A 17,197-nucleotide genomic window follows, 5' to 3' on the forward strand; every position below is an offset into this window, starting at 1 on the left:
CAAGTGTGATTATTCCAATAACAAACACTAATTAACTATTATCCCTTTCCCGATGGTTTTTTTTAATCCTGAAAGGCAAGTTTATGAAGGAAACCAAAAGCATTTTATTGTCCTGTTGGGAAGATATGCTATGGATCCAGTTAGTTAAAGAATTTTTACTGATGAGACCCAGGAGGAAACCCTTGTCTGTCATTGCCTCTGGATAAGGTGACCAGATGTCCCGATTCTCGTGGGACAAGCACGCTTTCGCACAATTTGTCCCGTGTCCTGGAGCGTTCTTAAAAAGTCCCGATTTTTGTGACCGGACCTGGAAGTAAGCCTGCTCCGCCCCCAGCCCTGTATACCCATCCCAGCCGGCTGGTATTTTCTCCCTTCTGTCTCCCCGTTGCTCAGAAAAGCAACTCTGGGAAGGTCCTTTGCTAGCAGGCAGGTTCTAGGATGCCTGCCGCTATCAAAGGACCTTCCCGGAGTTGCTTTTCTGAGCAACGGGGAGACAGAAGGGACGCAATCTCCTTTCATTCTCCCTCTGCCTCATTCACTCGTTTGGGCAGCAGAGAACGAAAGAAAATTGCATAGCCGAGGACAAAGGAGCCTGCAGACTTCTTTATTCAAACGTTCAGGCAGCGGGGATGGGGGGGGCTTTCTCGCACGCCTTCTTTCTCTGAAGCCGTGCCGGATTCAGCAAACCGGGCAGCGCGTGCCCTTGGGATTGTGCAGCAGCCGAAGATCGCCTGGTTAAAAAGGAGGAAGAGGAGGCTCTGCTAGTCCGGAGCCAGGGGCAGGGATCTGCGCGCGCGCGCACACACACACACACACACACATACACACACAGGGAGGGAGGGAGGAGAGACAAAGAGAGAGACAGACACACAGAGAGAATGACAGAGAGAGAGACAGAGGGAGAGAGGGAGATAGAGGCAAAGAGCCACACAGAGAGTGAGAGACAAACAGATACAGAGAGAGGGGGGAGGGAGAGGGGAGAGTGTTTATGCACAGAAGGGAGATTTAAAACTTCGGAGTGAATCCAGGAAGAGGGAAGAGATGGAGGACTGGCTTTTCACTCCGATTTCTGAGCCCCCAGCTGTTAGTGATGGAGGAGGAGGACAGCTCATTCTGTGGCATTTTTAAAAAGTCCCGTTCTTTTTTTTTAAGCACGAAAGGAAAAATCTGCAAAATGTTCCTTGCAAATGTTCCTTGCAAAGCATCATGGTTGCAGAGAATGCAAATGAAGGTGCTTATCTCCCCGCCCGGCTCCTTGTATTCAAATCGGAGTCACGCTGAGTCCCATTCAGAGGGCGGAGGGACACTGTGCTTTTTTTGTTTTGTTTTACCTATGTTCTCAACCATGCAAAGGTAGGTTTTGTGCTACAAGGATCTTTCTTTCTTTCCCTGTCTGCGATTCCGATTGCAGTTGCAAGGAGTGGGAAGGAGAGGAAAGAAGGAGGGGGGGAGGAAAATAAGAAGGGAGGGGGGAGAAGATGGAAGGAGAAAAGATGGAAGGAAGGAGAAATAATAGAAGGAGGAAGGAGAAGGAGAAAGATGGAAGAAGAAAGAAAGGAAAAGAAGAAGGGAGGGAGAAAAGAGGGAAGGAGGTAGGAAGAAAAGGGGAAGAGAGGGAAAGAGCAGAAAGACAAAGAGGATGAAATTGATAGGCAAGAGGAAGGAGGAAGGAATGAAGGAAGAAAAAGGGAGGGAGAGAGGAAAGAAGAAAAGATGGAACTAGAAAGGAAAGAAGGGAGGGAGGGAGGAAAGGGGAAGACAGGAAAAGAGCAGAAAGACAGAGAAGGTGAAGGTAGATAGGCAGAAGGAAGGAAGAAGGAAGAAATAGGAAGGAAGGAAGGTGAAAGGATGGAAGGAGGAAGGAACAGAAGTGAAGAGGAAGAGAGAAATGGAAAGAGCAGAAAGACAGAGAAGGTAGATAGGCAAAAGAAATGAAGCTGAAAGAATGGAAGGAGGAAGGAAGAGAAAAGGAGGAAGGGAGTGAGTGAGGAAAGAAGAGAGGATGGAAGGAGAAAGGAAGGAAGAGAGGGAAAGAGCAGAAGACAGATAAGGTGAAGGTAGATAAGCAAGAGGAATGAAGGAAGAAGTGAGGTGTCTCGAAGAGGGGGAAAACATTTAGTGACCAAAGTTACAATGGCATCGAAAAAAGTGGCTGATGACCATTTTTCACACTTAGCGACCGTTGCAACCATTTTTCACACTTAGCGACCATTGCAGCATCCTCATGGTCACGTGATCAAAATTTTGTTTGGCAACAGATTCGTATTTATGATGGTTTCAGTATCCTGGGGTGACCTTTTGACAAAATATAAAATTTTTAATCAAGGCCCCCGCCCCTCGGTCAATGGTGTCCCTCTTTACCAATCTGAAAATCTGGTCACCTTACCTCTGGAGCAGTTTACCTCCACTGATGAACTGACACCCCCACCCTGACTCTTTTGGGCTTCAGAAAGAGTATTCAAACCTGTCAACTGGCATGTGGGATGAAGAATGATATACAACTCTTTAACTTGGTGTTATGAGAGTATTCTCTTTACTTTGTCAACTTTTAATACTGTAACCTTACTTTTTAAGTCTATTCTTATTTATGCTTTTATACTATGATATGTTTTTATTGTAAGCAGCCAGAATCACTTAGTGGTGTGGTGTGGTGTGGTGTGTGTATGTGTGAGAGAGAGGGGGGAGGGGGAAGGAGGGAGGGGGAGGGAGGGGAGGGAGGGGGAGGGAGGGAGGGAGGGAAGGATGATGGATGATGGATGATGGATGATGGATGATGGATGATGGATGATGGATGATGGATGATGGATGATGGATGATGGATGATGGATGATGGATGATGGATGATGGATGATGGATGATGGATGGATGGATAGATAGATAGATAGATAGATAGATAGATAGATAGATAGATAGATAGATAGATAGATAATAGACAGACAGACAGATATTTTAGCACCTTCCGAGCTGAAGAAAGCAGAGGATTGTTCGTTGGAGGAGGGGGAGGGGCAAGGCGGTGGAGCACGATGGTGGCGAGAAGCAGCTTGGACGGAGCCGGGGCACCCAAGCTACTGTCGGCAGCAGCAGGGGCCACCTGAGCGGCCATGATCACTGTTCCCTCTAAGGTGCGCGGCTGCGCGGCCGCGCACATGGCAAGAAACCCCCGCGCAGAGGTTTCTAACTGCCGCGCAGATTTCTTTCAAAGTAAACGTAGGGAAGTCCTTTGCAGGCGGCTAGAACTGGCCGCCCGCAAAGGACCTCCCCAAACTTGTTTCAGCAGCAGCTCTCAGCCTGGGCGGCAGCGTCATGCAGGCTGTGGAAGGAGAGGGAGGAGGAGGGAACCAAAGAGAGGCTTTTACCGAGTCTGCGCCCCACCGCCAGGACTGTCCTTGCGCCTCAAGCCGCGTTTCTTCCTGCAAAGCCCTTCTGGCATCAAGCGGAACTCTCAGGTTGCCCGAAGGGCTTTGCAGGAAGAAACGGTCCTGGCTGTGGGGCGCAGACCCGGTAAAAGCCTCTCTTTGGTTCCCTTCTCCTCCTCCTCCTCCTCCTTCTTTCTGGAGCCCCTTCCTCAAAGATTTGGTACCAAAGCAATGGCGGTGAGGAAGTTGTGTCTTTTGGATTTTGCACTGTTGTCTTTTCAATGGTTCTCAGACTGGTTGAACCTTTAGCAGCTGGGGTGATATTCTTTACTGTTAAGGTTACAATTGGATGTGTTGGACGAATCTTAAAAGATGAAACTTTTATTAAAACGTTTGACTTAACTAAAAACGTCTTCCTTTTTCTTCTTCTTCTTAAATATGATTTATTTATTTATTTTTACTTCAGAAGTTTGATTACCGTTGTACAAACTAATCCAACCTAAATGTAGAGGAGGAGAAGAAGGGGGGGATTTAAAAGAGCAGAGGAAAAAGAAAAGGAAGCATGAAGAAAACATAAAGAAAGGGATGGGAGGGAGGAAAGGAAGGAAGGCACTTTATGTTGAAACAGAAAATATTATATAAGGAAGAAAATGGAAATAACTTAGGAAGGAAGGAAGGAAGGAAGGAATGAAGGAAGGAAGGAAGGAAGGAAGGAAGGAATTGCACTTAATATTGAAGGAAAAGAGAATGAAGGAAAAAGTATTGGAAGGATTGAAAGAAGGAAGGAGGAACAAAGAATTACACTTAATATTGAAATGGAAAAGAAAATATAATGAATGAAAGAAGAAGTATAGGAAGGAAGGGAAGGAAGGAAGGAAGGAAGGAAGGAAGGAAGGAAGGAAGGAAGGAAGGAAGGAAGGAAGGAAGGAAGGAACAAAGACTGTTGAAACAGAAAAGATATCATTTGACCACCACTTAACGGCTGTGACCAGGGGGGCATTCGCCCAGGTTCGCCTGGTGCGCCAGTTGCGACCCTACCTGAATCGGGAGGCTCTCACAACAGTCACTCGGGCCCTTGTGACCTCTAGGCTGGAATACTGCAATGTGCTCTACATGGGGCTGCCCTTGAAGAGCATCCGGCGACTTCAGCTAGTACAGAACGCGGCCGCGCGAGTGATAGTGGGTGCACCTCGGTTCACCCACATAACACCTATCCTCCGCGAGCTGCGCTGGCTACCTGTCGAGCTCCGGATGCGCTTCAAGGTGTTACTGGTCACCCATAAAGCCCTGCATGGTAGTGGATCTGGATACTTGAGAGACCGCCTTCTGCCAATTACCTCCCTGCGACCAATAAGATCACATAGACTAGGCCTCCTCCGTATTCCATCGGCCAGCCAGTGTCGGCTGGCAACTACAAGGAGGAGGGCCTTCTCAGTAGTAGCCCCGACCCTTTGGAACGAGCTCCCCGTGGAGATTCGTACCCTCTCCACCGTCCAAGCCTTCCGCACAGCCTTGAAGAACTGGCTAGCCCGTCAGGCCTGGGGACAAGGATAGTTGCCCCTCCCGAATGATGAATGTATGTTGTTTGCTATTTTATTATATGTCTCTATGTTTAACGTCTGTATTCCCCTTCCCCGATTTTATGTGAGCCGCCCTGAGTCCCCTCAGGGAAAAGGGCGGCCTACAAATATTAATTAAAAAAAAAAAAAAGATAATATAAGGAAGAAAATGGAAAGATGTATAGGAAGGAAGGAAGGAAAAAAGGAAGACAATGTTGAAATGGAAAAGAATATGGAAGAAAATGGAAAAAAGTATAGGAAGAAAGGAAGAAATGTACTTAATATTGAAACAGACAAGGAAATGAAGGAAAAAATATTGGAAGGATTGAAAGAAGGAAGGAAGAATGGAAGGAACAAAGACAATGTTGAAATGGAAAAGAATATAAGGAAAAAAATGGAAAAATATTAGGAAGGAAGAATTACACTTAATATTGAAACAATTGAATATAATGAAGGAAAAGGAAACAGGAATAAGGGAGGGACGGAAGACTTCAGTTCCCAGAATTTCCCTGGCTGAAGAATTCTGGGAACTGAAGTCCACCCCTCGTAAAGTGACCAAGGCTGGGAAAAGAATCCGCACTAGGGACAAAGCAAGCTATGCTTCACCCCGTCAGTCCATCTTAGCGTGCAAGAAAGACATCAGACAACGCCATAGTTGCTATGGTAGCATTTGGCTATGCACAGCGATGCTCTCCTGGTCTTTATGGGTGGGAGGGGGGCAGTTGAGCTGTGATGCTAATCCCCTCATGGGAACACAGAGGGTGGGAGAAGAGAACCAAAGAACTTCAAACTCCAAGGTTCTGGAGTGGAGAATAAGGGGATCAACTTTGTCTAAATGATATTGACATATAAAGAACAGTTGTAGGAACTGGGTATGTCCAGTTTGATGAAAAGAAGGACTAGGGGAGACATGATAGCAGTCTTCCAATATCTCAGGGGTTGCTCCAAAGAAGAGGGAGTCAAACTATTCTCCAAGGCACCTGAAGGCTGGACAAGAAGCAATGGATGGAAACTAATCAAGGAGAGAAGCAACCTAGAACTAAGGATAAATTTCCTGACAGTGAGAACAATTAACCAATGGACCAACTTGCCTCCAGAAGTTGGGAATGCTCCAACACTGGAAGTTTTAAAGAAGATTTTGGATAACCGTTTGTCTTAAGTAGTGTAGGGTTTCCTGCCTAGGCACGGGGTTGGACTAGAAGACCTCCAAGGTCCCTTCTGTCATTCTATTCTACGATTAGGGGACTGGAGGCTAAAACATATGAAGAATGGTTGCAAGAACTGGGTATAATGAAAAGAAGGAATTGGGGAGACATGATAGCAGTCTTCCAATATCTCAGGGGTTGCCACAAAAAAAGAGGGAGTCAAGCTATTCTCCAAAGCACCTGAGGGCAGGACAAGAAGCAATGGGTGGAAACTAATCAAGGAGAGAAGAAACTTAGAACTAAGGAGAAAATTCCTAACAGTTAAAACAATTAACGGAACAGCTTGCCTCCAGAAGTTGTAAATGCCCCAACACTGGAAGTCTTTAAGAAGATGTGGGATAGCCATTTGTCTTAAGTGGTGTAGGGTTTCCTGCCTAAGCAGGGAGTTGGACTAGAAGACCTCCAAGGTCCCTTCCAATTCTATTTCTATTGTATTCTCTATATTCTATTCTTTCTCTATTCTATTCTAATCTCTTCCGAACTAAATGTTTATCTAGAACTCAAATAAATAGCTGCTTTTTGGTTTTATTTTTTTTAATATTTATCAGTCTCTCTTTTATTCCATACTTCTGGTTGAAAGACTATTCTATGTCATGCTAAACAAATGCATATTCCAGTGGCGGTGGGAGCTCGTTGGCATCTTCAGCAGCAGCCCTGCCTCCTGTGAAAAAACCGAAGATGGAGCAGATCCACGCAGATGACGTTGCTGCAACATGACTGGAGGAGGAATTCTGGGAGTTGAAGTCCACAAGGCTTAAAGCTGTCAGGTTTGAAGACCCCTGGGGTTTTTTTCCTAAAGGGTTAGGGGTGCGAGGGTCTTGTAACTTGACAGCTTTAAGACTTGCACGCTTCAATGCCAGAGTTTCTGAGCCAACATTTTGGTTGCTAAGCAGGACCGTTGTTAAGTGATACTGATATTATATAACACTTTTAATTAAGCGGGTACCTTGAATAAACATAACTTTGAGTTTCAAATAATACTGATTTTGTTGTTGTCTTAGGTGACATCTGTGAAAAAAATTCAGGTGCTCAGGCATGAAAATGTGCCGCTCAAACACTATACTTTTCCGCTCACACTGAAAATAGCAGTAGACTTATATACCGCTTCATAGGCCTTTCAGGCCTCTCTAAGCGGTTTACAGAGAGTCAGCATATTGCCCCCAACAATCTGGGTCCTCATTTTACCCACCTCGGAAGGATGGAAGGCTGAGTCAACCCTGAGCCGGTGAGATTTGAACCGCTGACCTGCTGATCTAGCAGTAGCCTGCAGTGCTGCACTTAACCACTGCGCCACCTTGGCTCTTAGAAAAAAATTAGAGGGAACATTGGCCATGATCCCCCTCCCCAGCCAGCCAGCCCACCCATCCCCCGCCCGACCTGCTCCCCGGCCAAGATGGGAGAGCGCTGAGGAGTCGGCAGCCAGGACGCCCTGAAGCAGCACCAGCCAACATGTCCAGCAAGAAGAGCCCCAGAGGCAAGTGCGGCAGCGCTGCGCCCTCCTCTGCCCTGCCTATCGCCCAGCAACGCGCGTCCGCCGCTGCTTCATCAGGCGGGCTGGGCAGGGGGCGTTTCCAATTGGTGGGGGAGAAATCCTCTGCATGGATCCCCCCAATTGGAAACGAGACGGCTCTGAAAGATGTATGGGGTCCAGAGCCCATCCGCGGGGGGGTCCCCCTCACCTTCCTCGTCTTTCTGGATGGGCTCCGGAGTCATCCCCAGCTGCACAGAGCCTCGCCGTGGCTCCACACCATTGAAAACATAGGCACTTGGTGTGCGCAACACCCCGCCCCCTGTAACTTACAGCCTTGGAGACTTTCCCCCAGGGAAAAACACCGCTGCCGGGTACTTTTAACCTGTGATTAAAGGTGACCACATTATGTGTGTCTGTGTGTATGAGTGACACACACACACACACACACACAGAGCGACAGAGATGGGGGAGAGGAAGGGAGGGATAAACAGAGAGACACAGAGAGAGAGAGAGAGAGAGAGAGAGAGAGAGAGAGAGACATACACAGAGAGACTGAGTGAGTGACACACACACACACACACACACACATACAAAGTGACAAAGATGGGGGAGGGAGGAGAGAGACGGAGAGATACAGAGAGAACGACAGAGAGACAGAGGGGGAAGGAGGGGGAGAGAGAAAAAGAGCCACACACAGAGAGAAAGACAGACAGACAGACAGAAAGAGAAAGAGAAAAATATATACTCTTAATATATAGATATATTAAGAAATATTTCACAATATATAATTACATATTGTTTTTGTGATTAATCACTATATTTTAATTATGTTCAATTTATAACAATAAAAATATATCCTGCATATCAGATATTTACATTACGATTCAAAATAGAAGCAAAATTACAGTAATAGAGTAGCAATGAAAACAATTTTATGAATGGGGGTCACCACAACATGAGGAACTGTATTAAAGGGTTGCGGCATTAGGAAGGTTGAGAACCACTGGTTTATTACAAACAATATATGTATAAGCTGCTTAAGGGTCTCCAGCTAGAAGAGCTTTCACCAAGCTAATGAAAATTGTGGTGCCCCATTGGTGTACATGAAAGTGGCAAAATATACTGTTTAAAGGCCATCACTCCGAGTTTAACTTGGTTACCAACTAACAACGAAAGAAACTGCACCCTATAAAGTACTTTTCAAAGATGACTCTAGCAAGTGTTGTCTGAAAAAGGCTAATATTCTTTGCCAGGCATCTTCCTGTGCCTCTGCATGTTCTTTCTGCTTTCCGCCCCAGTTTACAAGGCTCCCAAGTGTCTTGTTATATGAAATACAGCACAAGGGCATATAAGGGGGCTCCAAGAAGTGTCCAGCTCCAGGATAGCAATAGAACTCCACATGACGTCCATTCTGCTGAAGGCGGCTAACAGCCTCTTGGCAGAACATTTGACTTTTCCAGTTTTTGTCATCCTGTCCACATATGAAGAGGTACTTGCTTGAGGACTTTTCAACAGGGATGCGGCATGGCCAGGTTGATGGGTCATTGAGGTCATTCAATACTTCAGCAAAATTTAGTACATTTGAAACATCAGTAGGTTTGGCCTTCTCCAAATCAAAAGGATGAGGTGGAATGATGTGTCCTTTAACTTTCAAAAGGAAATATGTATTTGACCCTGAGCCAGAAATACTGACAGCAGCTTGGATGTCTGGCCAAAATGCAGCTAAAGAAAGACCGAGATCTGCACCTTTCGATAGTCCCAGGACTCCAATTTTCATAGATTTAACCTGAAACCATAGGAAAAGGATTGTCTTAATATCCATATCCATTCTTTACCCATTAATTTAAATTTATCTCCTAACTTCCTTTCCTCCAGATGGTCTGCAATTATAACATTCAAAATACACAACGAATTTGGAGAACATTAAGTCGAGGGAAGGTGGCCAAATAGAAATTTTTGCAACACAGCATGGAACCAAACCCAAGACTTCTTCAGCATCAGCTTAAGATAAATTTGCATTTATGAATCTCAGTATAAACTAAAGTTTTCCATTGGAACAAGACTTCAGATTAACTGCATTGCATTACAAAACTATAAAAGGACCAAATTGTTTCTTGCTCAAAGGTCAATGCTCCATCACCCATGATCTTAGTTTGCTTCCATACCTTTTCTTGTTTCTGCAGGAACATTATTGCTTCACCAAAATAATCTAAATCAATGAACTGTGGGACAGCTGGGAGATCTTCAAAAGCTAAAAAAGCAAGTGCCAGTGTAACAAAACCTCTGCTTGCCAAAAGGCTTGCTCTGTACTCCACCAGTCCGCTTCCAGTTCCATACAAGTCAAGAACTGCTGGGAAAGGTCCAGGACCTTAAAAAGGACACAAAAAGGAACAGGGCTTTACAGGAATATAAAACCACACAGGCTGACACTTTTGGAAGGAAAATTCAGGGACCAGCCCTACAATTTAAGACACCCTTTCCCAGTTCTCCAACAGTTGGTGGACTCCAAGACACCCAAATCAAACCATCTAGAGATTTAGAGCTATCCAGTGACACCTGTCCAATAAATGCGGGACAGACCTGATTTAAGACTTCTAGTGAAGCCTTGAACCTAGAAGGGAAGCAGCTCCAGGGATGGAGGGATGTGTGTTTGTCTCAGGTATTTTCAATCATCTACCTTTAGGGATGAAATTGTTTCCAGGCACTTCATTCGCTGCCCGCTTTTCCACAGCCCTCCTAAGCGGGTTCGTTTCAGAGACCTCAGCCCCGCGACCCCCGGGATTTTAGCCCATCCACCCGTGCACGTTGCAACTCACCGGGCGGGCAGAAAAGCGTGGCTCTGAGCCGGCCTTCTCGCACGGGCACCCTCTTCACGCCTTCGGCCATGAAGCGTCTCTCGCTGCGGCAGCTGCAAAGGAGCGAGCCGGTGATTCCGCGCCCGTCGTACACCTCGTAGGTGACACAGAACGGGGTGAGGACGTTCCGCTTATTCATCGCCTTGTAGGGCGTCGTGGATTCCAGCGCCCACAGTAAGCCCATGGGCTCCACCCCGCAGTAGCTCCCACCTAGCGACGGGGAGTAGCTGAGGTCCAGTTCTCCGTTCTCTTCAGCCCGATAGTACGCGCGCGATTGGAAGAGGTGGCCGCTCTCATCCTCCAAAGACGCCGCGACGGTGACCTCCTGTAGCGGAGAGAGGCCCTCGATCTTCACCTGCACGGGATCGTCATACAGGCAGGCGGGGGAAGGCAAGACCAGGATGCGCGCCGCCATCACAGGAAATTTCTTAAAACGGGGAAAGCTTCGCTTTGCTCCCGCTCAGATCTCGGGCGTGCTTCTTTCGCCTCCTGGACTTTGGCTCCCAGTTTATAATCCGAAGGAAGGGCGGAGAATAAAATCACGCCATGGAGGTTTCTGGGAAATGTAGTCCTTAAAAATCAGAAATAATAAGTCACAAAGTTCTGACAAACGAAGTGGAAGTCAACTCAACCCCGCGAACTGCCAAGGGCTTGCAAAAGTCCCCTTGCTGGAGTTTGCTCCGCTGCACAGCAGAACTGGCAACCAAAAAGCAAAAGTGAAAATTTTTGACATTGACTTTAATTATATGATGTAGAGATTTTGTGGACACCAAACCTACTCAAAAAGATGGGACTATCCTATTAAAACAACTGGCATATTCAAATATTGCCATGATGTCTGTTATAAATCATATTTATTAGGGACCAAAAGATTATTGGTTTTTTTACCCATTTATTTAAATATTTATTTGCAACCATAGATGTTACTAAAACACATGAAATTACAGCCGTCATATTAGTTGAACAGATCTGCCCCAATATTAAAACCACTATTTGTCAAAATGTCAAATCAGACAACAATATATCAATCAATCAGAGTAGCACTGGAAGGGACCTGCCGGCCAGCTACAGAATTGAACCGGGGTGGGGGGGGGGTTCTGGTTAGGACCTTTGTGGCTCTATGAGTGTTTAAGGTTGCTGACCCTTGATCTAAGTGAACAGGTCTTCCAGCTCCCAGATCACCTATTCTCACACAGAGAAGAGCTACAGCCTCCCTATGCCAAGTTTGGTCCCATTTTGTTACCTTTTTCAGAAAGCTGCCCTCTTATGGCCAGACATGGAACAGCTCTGGGCTACTTTATTCTCACATGATGGTTTTGCGGCTGGATTGGAGTCAAAGAAGGGAAGGGAAAGGAAATAATTTACCCAACTTGAAAACTCTTTTAAATATCTTTGCAAAGGTGTCACATGTTGTGAAAGGCAGAAATGTGTTCCTTATTTTCTTCTGCCCTCTTAGAATGAAGCTTTCTTTGAAGAAGGTTAACTGAACAGACTGGCCCTTCTCGAGTCAGGTCTCAGTCTAAATCAGGGGTTAGCCACCCGCGGCTCTGGAGCCACATATGGCTGTTTTATGCCTCTTCTGCAGCTCCCTGTCACCAGTCGGTAAAAGGAAAAAAGACACCATGCAAGGTGGAGGAGACTTCCGGTTGGCAGGGGGAAAAGGAGGCCGTGCTAGGAGGAGACTCTATGGTGGGGGTACCGAACTTCCAGCTGGCTGCAGAATTGAATGGGGGTCTTCCGGTTAGGACCTTTGTGGCTCTTTGAGTGTTTAAGGTTGCTGACCCTTGATCTAAGTGAACAGGTTTTCCAGCTCCCAGATCACCTATTCTCACACAGAGAAGAGCTACAGCCTCCCTATGCCAAGTTTGGTCCCATTTTGTTACCTTTTTCAGAAAGCTGCCCTCTTATGGCCAGACATGGAACAGCTCTGGGCTACTTTATTCTCACATGATGGTTTTGCGGCTGGATTGGAGTCAAAGAAGGGAAGGGAAAGGAAATAATTTACCCAACTTGAAAACTCTTTTAAATATCTTTGCAAAGGTGTCACATGTTGTGAAAGGCAGAAATGTGTTCCTTATTTTCTTCTGCCCTCTTAGAATGAAGCTTTCTTTGAAGAAGGTTAACTGAACAGACTGGCCCTTCTCGAGTCAGGTCTCAGTCTAAATCAGGGGTTAGCCACCCGCGGCTCTGGAGCCACATATGGCTGTTTTATGCCTCTTCTGCAGCTCCCTGTCACCAGTCGGTAAAAGGAAAAAAGACACCATGCAAGGTGGAGGAGACTTCCGGTTGGCAGGGGGAAAAGGAGGCCGTGCTAGGAGGAGACTCTATGGTGGGGGTACCGAACTTCCAGCTGGCTGCAGAATTGAATGGGGGTCTTCCGGTTAGGACCTTTGTGGCTCTTTGAGTGTTTAAGGTTGCTGACCCTTGATCTAAGTGAACAGGTTTTCCAGCTCCCAGATCACCTATTCTCACACAGAGAAGAACTACAGCCTAAAAGGGCAGAAGAACCCAAAAAAGACTGAGAATAGCAAGGTAATAGAAGAGGAAGAAAAATAAAAAGATGAATAAGCAGCATATCGATTTAAAGCCAGAAATATTTTTGTTAGGCAAAATACCACAAAGTTATGATAAACAGACCAAATGCTCAATGCTGCATGTATTTATTTAAACATATTTTTTTATTTCCATTTTCATAACATACAATCACATGTGTACTATACATAGCCAGTATCATATAGTAATAAATCATCAACACCCAAACAAGAAGAAAAAAAAGAAGAAAAAGAAAGAAAGACAAAAGCCCATTGTTAGCTCTTCTGCTCTCCATACACCTCTTTCCTCTACCTCTCTCCTACTTCCTATCTTCCCTCCCTCATCCTTTCCTCCTCTACTTTCCCTCCCCTTCTCCTTCTCCTCTCTCTACATTCCACTCCTCCTTATCCTCACCCTCCTCATCTCCCCCCCTTACCCTCTCTCCTATCCCATCTTTCTCTCTACATTCTGCTCCTCCTTATCCTCCTCATCTTCCCCCCTAACTTTAAACAGTTTATATCAGTCCTGGTGTTAATCATAAGCTATCTGGAATTTCTTAGTCCTGTATTTATTTTGAATATAATCAATCCGTTTTTCCCCATCTCGTTTATCCATATTTATTTTGTATATAATCAATCTATTTTACCTAGTCTCATTTATTTCTCTCGTTTAATTGGTGCTTACGATATGTAGGTATTTTAGCCATCTCGGCTAAATCTGTGACCCCCAGTGTCCCCTCTTGGGTTATAGGCAAGTCCTCCCTCCTCCAGCATTGTGCCACCGACAACCCAACTACAGTCATTAAGTGCAAAGTCAAGTCACTCTCCACAGCTGTACATTCAGTCCATAGATGTACCCTTATTCATATTAAAAATGAAGTATTCTGCTAACAATTTTTACATTCATTAATATTTCACATGTCCGAATAAATTTTCATTCAATCTCCCAACCCCTTCTTGATTGCGTCACCCCTCCCAACTCCATCCAAACTGGGTTATGAACTGATGAAGCTCTGGCACATATCTTTATATTCTTCACCATAGAAAACAAATCATTGGTAATTAGTTGATTGTTGTATTTTTAGTTGTTGACCCATTCGTCTGGTAATCACACGGTATTGACTTTGTTCCTTGGCGCCTTGTACTTCTGAGGGAGAGAGATGATCCATCCTTGTTGATAGTTGTGTAGTTTGCTGTCTATCTTGTCCTTCTTGTTCTCTTTCTCTAGGCCCAGGTGGGGCAGGATGTCCGGCCTTCAAGATATTATGGTAAAAGTCTCGAGCTTCCCCTACTGATATAAGACGGTATCTTTGCCACTCAAAGATGAATAATAGTCCAACTGGTGCCTCCCATCTGAACTGTAGCTGACGATTTTTAAGCTCTTCAACTAAAAAAACATAGTCTAAAAACTTTGCTTTTCTCCAGGTTAAACTTCATTTTGTTGGAGAGGGCCCATTGTTCAAGCCTCATCTGCGAATTTGATGAGTTCCCCTTATATGCCCTAATTAGTCATTTATGAAGATGTTGAAGAGTACTAGGCTTAAGACAAAACCTTGTGGTGTAATCTTTTAAGTAGTCATTCAATAACATACATTTTTTATCCATATGTCATTTAACAGCTTATAACAGTAACTCTGAGTATTGTTCCAACAAGGCAAGAGTTTAATTACCTCCAAAATGCCAAGGATTAGATAAAGTTCCAGGTCTAATGTCTTCATATGTTTTTATTTCATTCCTCAGTTCATCAGTCCTCACAGAGACAGATGTGTGTAGGTCAAATAAAGCTAGCAGTTTATGTAGTTAAGATACATGGGAGCCATCATGTCACCCACTGGTTTAACTGGAAGCCCATTAATCCCATTATAGGGTACGGGTGATAACCTCAACATTTCTTCCAACCACTGGTTCTCCGAACTGCTTAGAAAGTTAACAACCGATTCTCCCGAATAGGTGCAAACTGGCTGAATCCCACCATGGGGGTACGTGGTTGTTTTTTTAAAAAAGGATGGGTGTGAAGTAATTAGACATCATATAGAATCCATTTTGAAGATGGTCTTTGCTTTAAATGAACATGAGCAAGGTAGTCCTTGCTTAACTATATTAATTAGGAGTGCAATTTCTACTGCTAAGCAATATGATTGTAAAGAGCAATGTTATGTGAACTTATCCCTTAGAAACCACAACTCCAGCAGTCCTCATTGCTGTTGTTAAGTGAGGATCCCCTTGCAATTCCCTGCCAGCTTCCAACAGGCAAGATTCATGGGAAAGCTGGCAGGAAGTACCAAATCCCAGGCAAGCAGGTAAGTGACTGCTGTGGCATAGCACAAGGGTGACTGAGCAGAGAATAGGTGCTACAGGGTGCAGTAGGCACGCCATGTTAATACAGTCATGTGAGCATGGTATACAGTGCATTGGGGGTGGGTGCTGCTGGCAGATGCACACACTGGAACTGCTATTATATACTGGCCTCTATGCCTGGGAGAACAGCCAATTCCTCGTGGCCTTCTAGAATGGACAGGATCAGGCAATCTCAGAGGGATATTATTCTACATGACAGCACAATGACACAGAGGGCACACTTTCTATGACTCAGAGTATGCACACTTTGGACGTTGTAAATGTTGTAAAATGGAGTAAGATTCGCTTAACTTAGCAACAGAAATTATGTCATCAATTGTGGTCTTAAGGATTATCTGGTGTTTTCTTCACTGTATTGAAATAAGGTGTTTCATACAGCTACCTGCATACATTTTCTCTAGTGACTAATCCATGTTGTGTACATGTCTGTTGCCTATTTATGTAGGCCCAAACAGGAAAAGTACACCCATCTGTATGTTTGTTTTCTCCTGGTATTAAATGTGGCTTTGTATACATATGTGCACAGGGAAGCACATGGCTGGATGCATATGTCCTGTTCTGCATCACACAACCAGCTGGGAAAAGGGGCATTACAGCAACAGGCCAGGTCATTTTCCCAAACGATGCATGAGGAAAATCCTTCTGGAATTTTCTTCTCTGCAACCCTTGTCCAAATCCATTCTATTTTTGAAGCTCGCCTGTTTAACTTTGCCAACTCCTCTCCCCATGCCAAGTGTGGTCCCATTTTGGGACCACAAGGTGGCGCAGTGGTTAAAAGCAGCACTGCAGGCTACTGCTAGATCAGCAGGTCAGCAGTTCAAATCTCACCGGCTCAGGGTTGACTCAGCCTTCCATCCTTCCGAGGTGGGTAAAATGAGGACCCAGATTGTTGGGGGCAATATGCTGACTCTCTGTAAACCGCTTAGAGAGGCCTGAAAGGCCTATGAAGCGGTATATAAGTCTACTGCTATTGCTATTGCTATTGCTATTGTTACCTTTTTCAGAAAGCTGTCCTCGTATGGCTCTTTCATCCCCAGTCAGTAAAAGGAAAAAAGACACCATGCTAGGAGGAAACTCTATGGTGGGGGACCAGACTTCCAACCGGCTCCAGAATTGAACAGGAGGGTTTCCAGTTAGGACCTTTGTGGTTCTTTCAGTGTTTAAGGTTGCTGACCTTTGATCTAAGAGAACAGGTCTTGTAACTCCCAGATCACCTGTCCCACCTGTCCCATAGAAGAGCTACAATCTAAAAGGACAGGAGAACCCAAAAAAGACTGAGAATAGCAAGGTAATAGAAAAGGATGAAGAAAAAAAACATGAATAAGCGGCATATCGATTTGAGAGAGAGGGAGAGAGAGAGAGAGACAGAATGACAGAGATGGGGGAGAGGGAGGGAGGGAGAAACAGAGACACAGAGACACAGACACACACACACACACAGACTGAGTGAGTGACACACACACACACACACACACACAGAGTGACAGAGATTGGGGAGGGAGGAGCGAGACAGAGAGATACAGAGAAAGAATGACAGAGAGAGACAGAGGGGGAAGGAGGGGGAGAGAGACAAAGAACCACACACAGAGAGACAGACAGACAGACAGACAGACAGGGACAGAAACAGAAAGAGAGAGAAAGAGAAAAATCTATTCTCTTAATATATAGATATATTAAGAAATATTGCATAATATATAATTACATATTGTTTTTGTGATTAATCACTATGTTTTAATTATGTTCAATTTATAACAATAAAAATATATCCTGCATATCAGATATTTACATTACGATTCATAATAGTAGCAAAATTCCAGTAATAGAGTAGCAATGAAAATAATTTTATGAATGGGGGTCACCAC

The 17,197-nt window shown here is 44.9% G+C and overlaps 1 protein-coding gene across 1 annotated transcript; it reads right to left on the minus strand.

The window, feature by feature from the left end:
* Positions 1-8,777: 8,777 nt before the first annotated feature.
* Positions 8,778-10,861, minus strand: LOC148049687 (acyl-coenzyme A thioesterase 1-like). Its single transcript, XM_087724050.1, has 3 exons — positions 10,408-10,861; positions 9,757-9,959; positions 8,778-9,377 (listed from the first exon to the last, which is right to left on the minus strand). The coding sequence occupies exons 1-3, from the start codon at positions 10,859-10,861 to the stop codon at positions 8,778-8,780; spliced, it is 1,257 nt and encodes a 418-aa protein (XP_087580176.1).
* Between the last annotated feature and the right edge of the window lie 6,336 nt (positions 10,862-17,197).

This window comes from Thamnophis sirtalis, unplaced genomic scaffold, assembly GCF_051295495.1.
Source record: "Thamnophis sirtalis isolate CommonGarterSnake01/CBP01778 unplaced genomic scaffold, rThaSir2_p1.2 scaffold_1, whole genome shotgun sequence".
NCBI lineage: Eukaryota > Metazoa > Chordata > Lepidosauria > Squamata > Natricidae > Thamnophis > Thamnophis sirtalis.

What these genes read in the sequence shown, in the direction of transcription:
- LOC148049687 (XM_087724050.1), bottom strand. Translation starts at nt 10,861, where the DNA reads ATGGCGGCGCGCATCCTGGTCTTGCCTTCCCCCGCCTGCCTGTATGAC. An exon ending in CACGCTTTTCTGCCCGCCCG is followed by an intron (nt 9,960 to 10,407) that starts GTGAGTTGCAAC and finishes GTCCTTTTTAAG; the next exon opens with GTCCTGGACCTTTCCCAGCA. An exon ending in TCCTGCAGAAACAAGAAAAG is followed by an intron (nt 9,378 to 9,756) that starts GTATGGAAGCAA and finishes CTATGGTTTCAG; the next exon opens with GTTAAATCTATGAAAATTGG.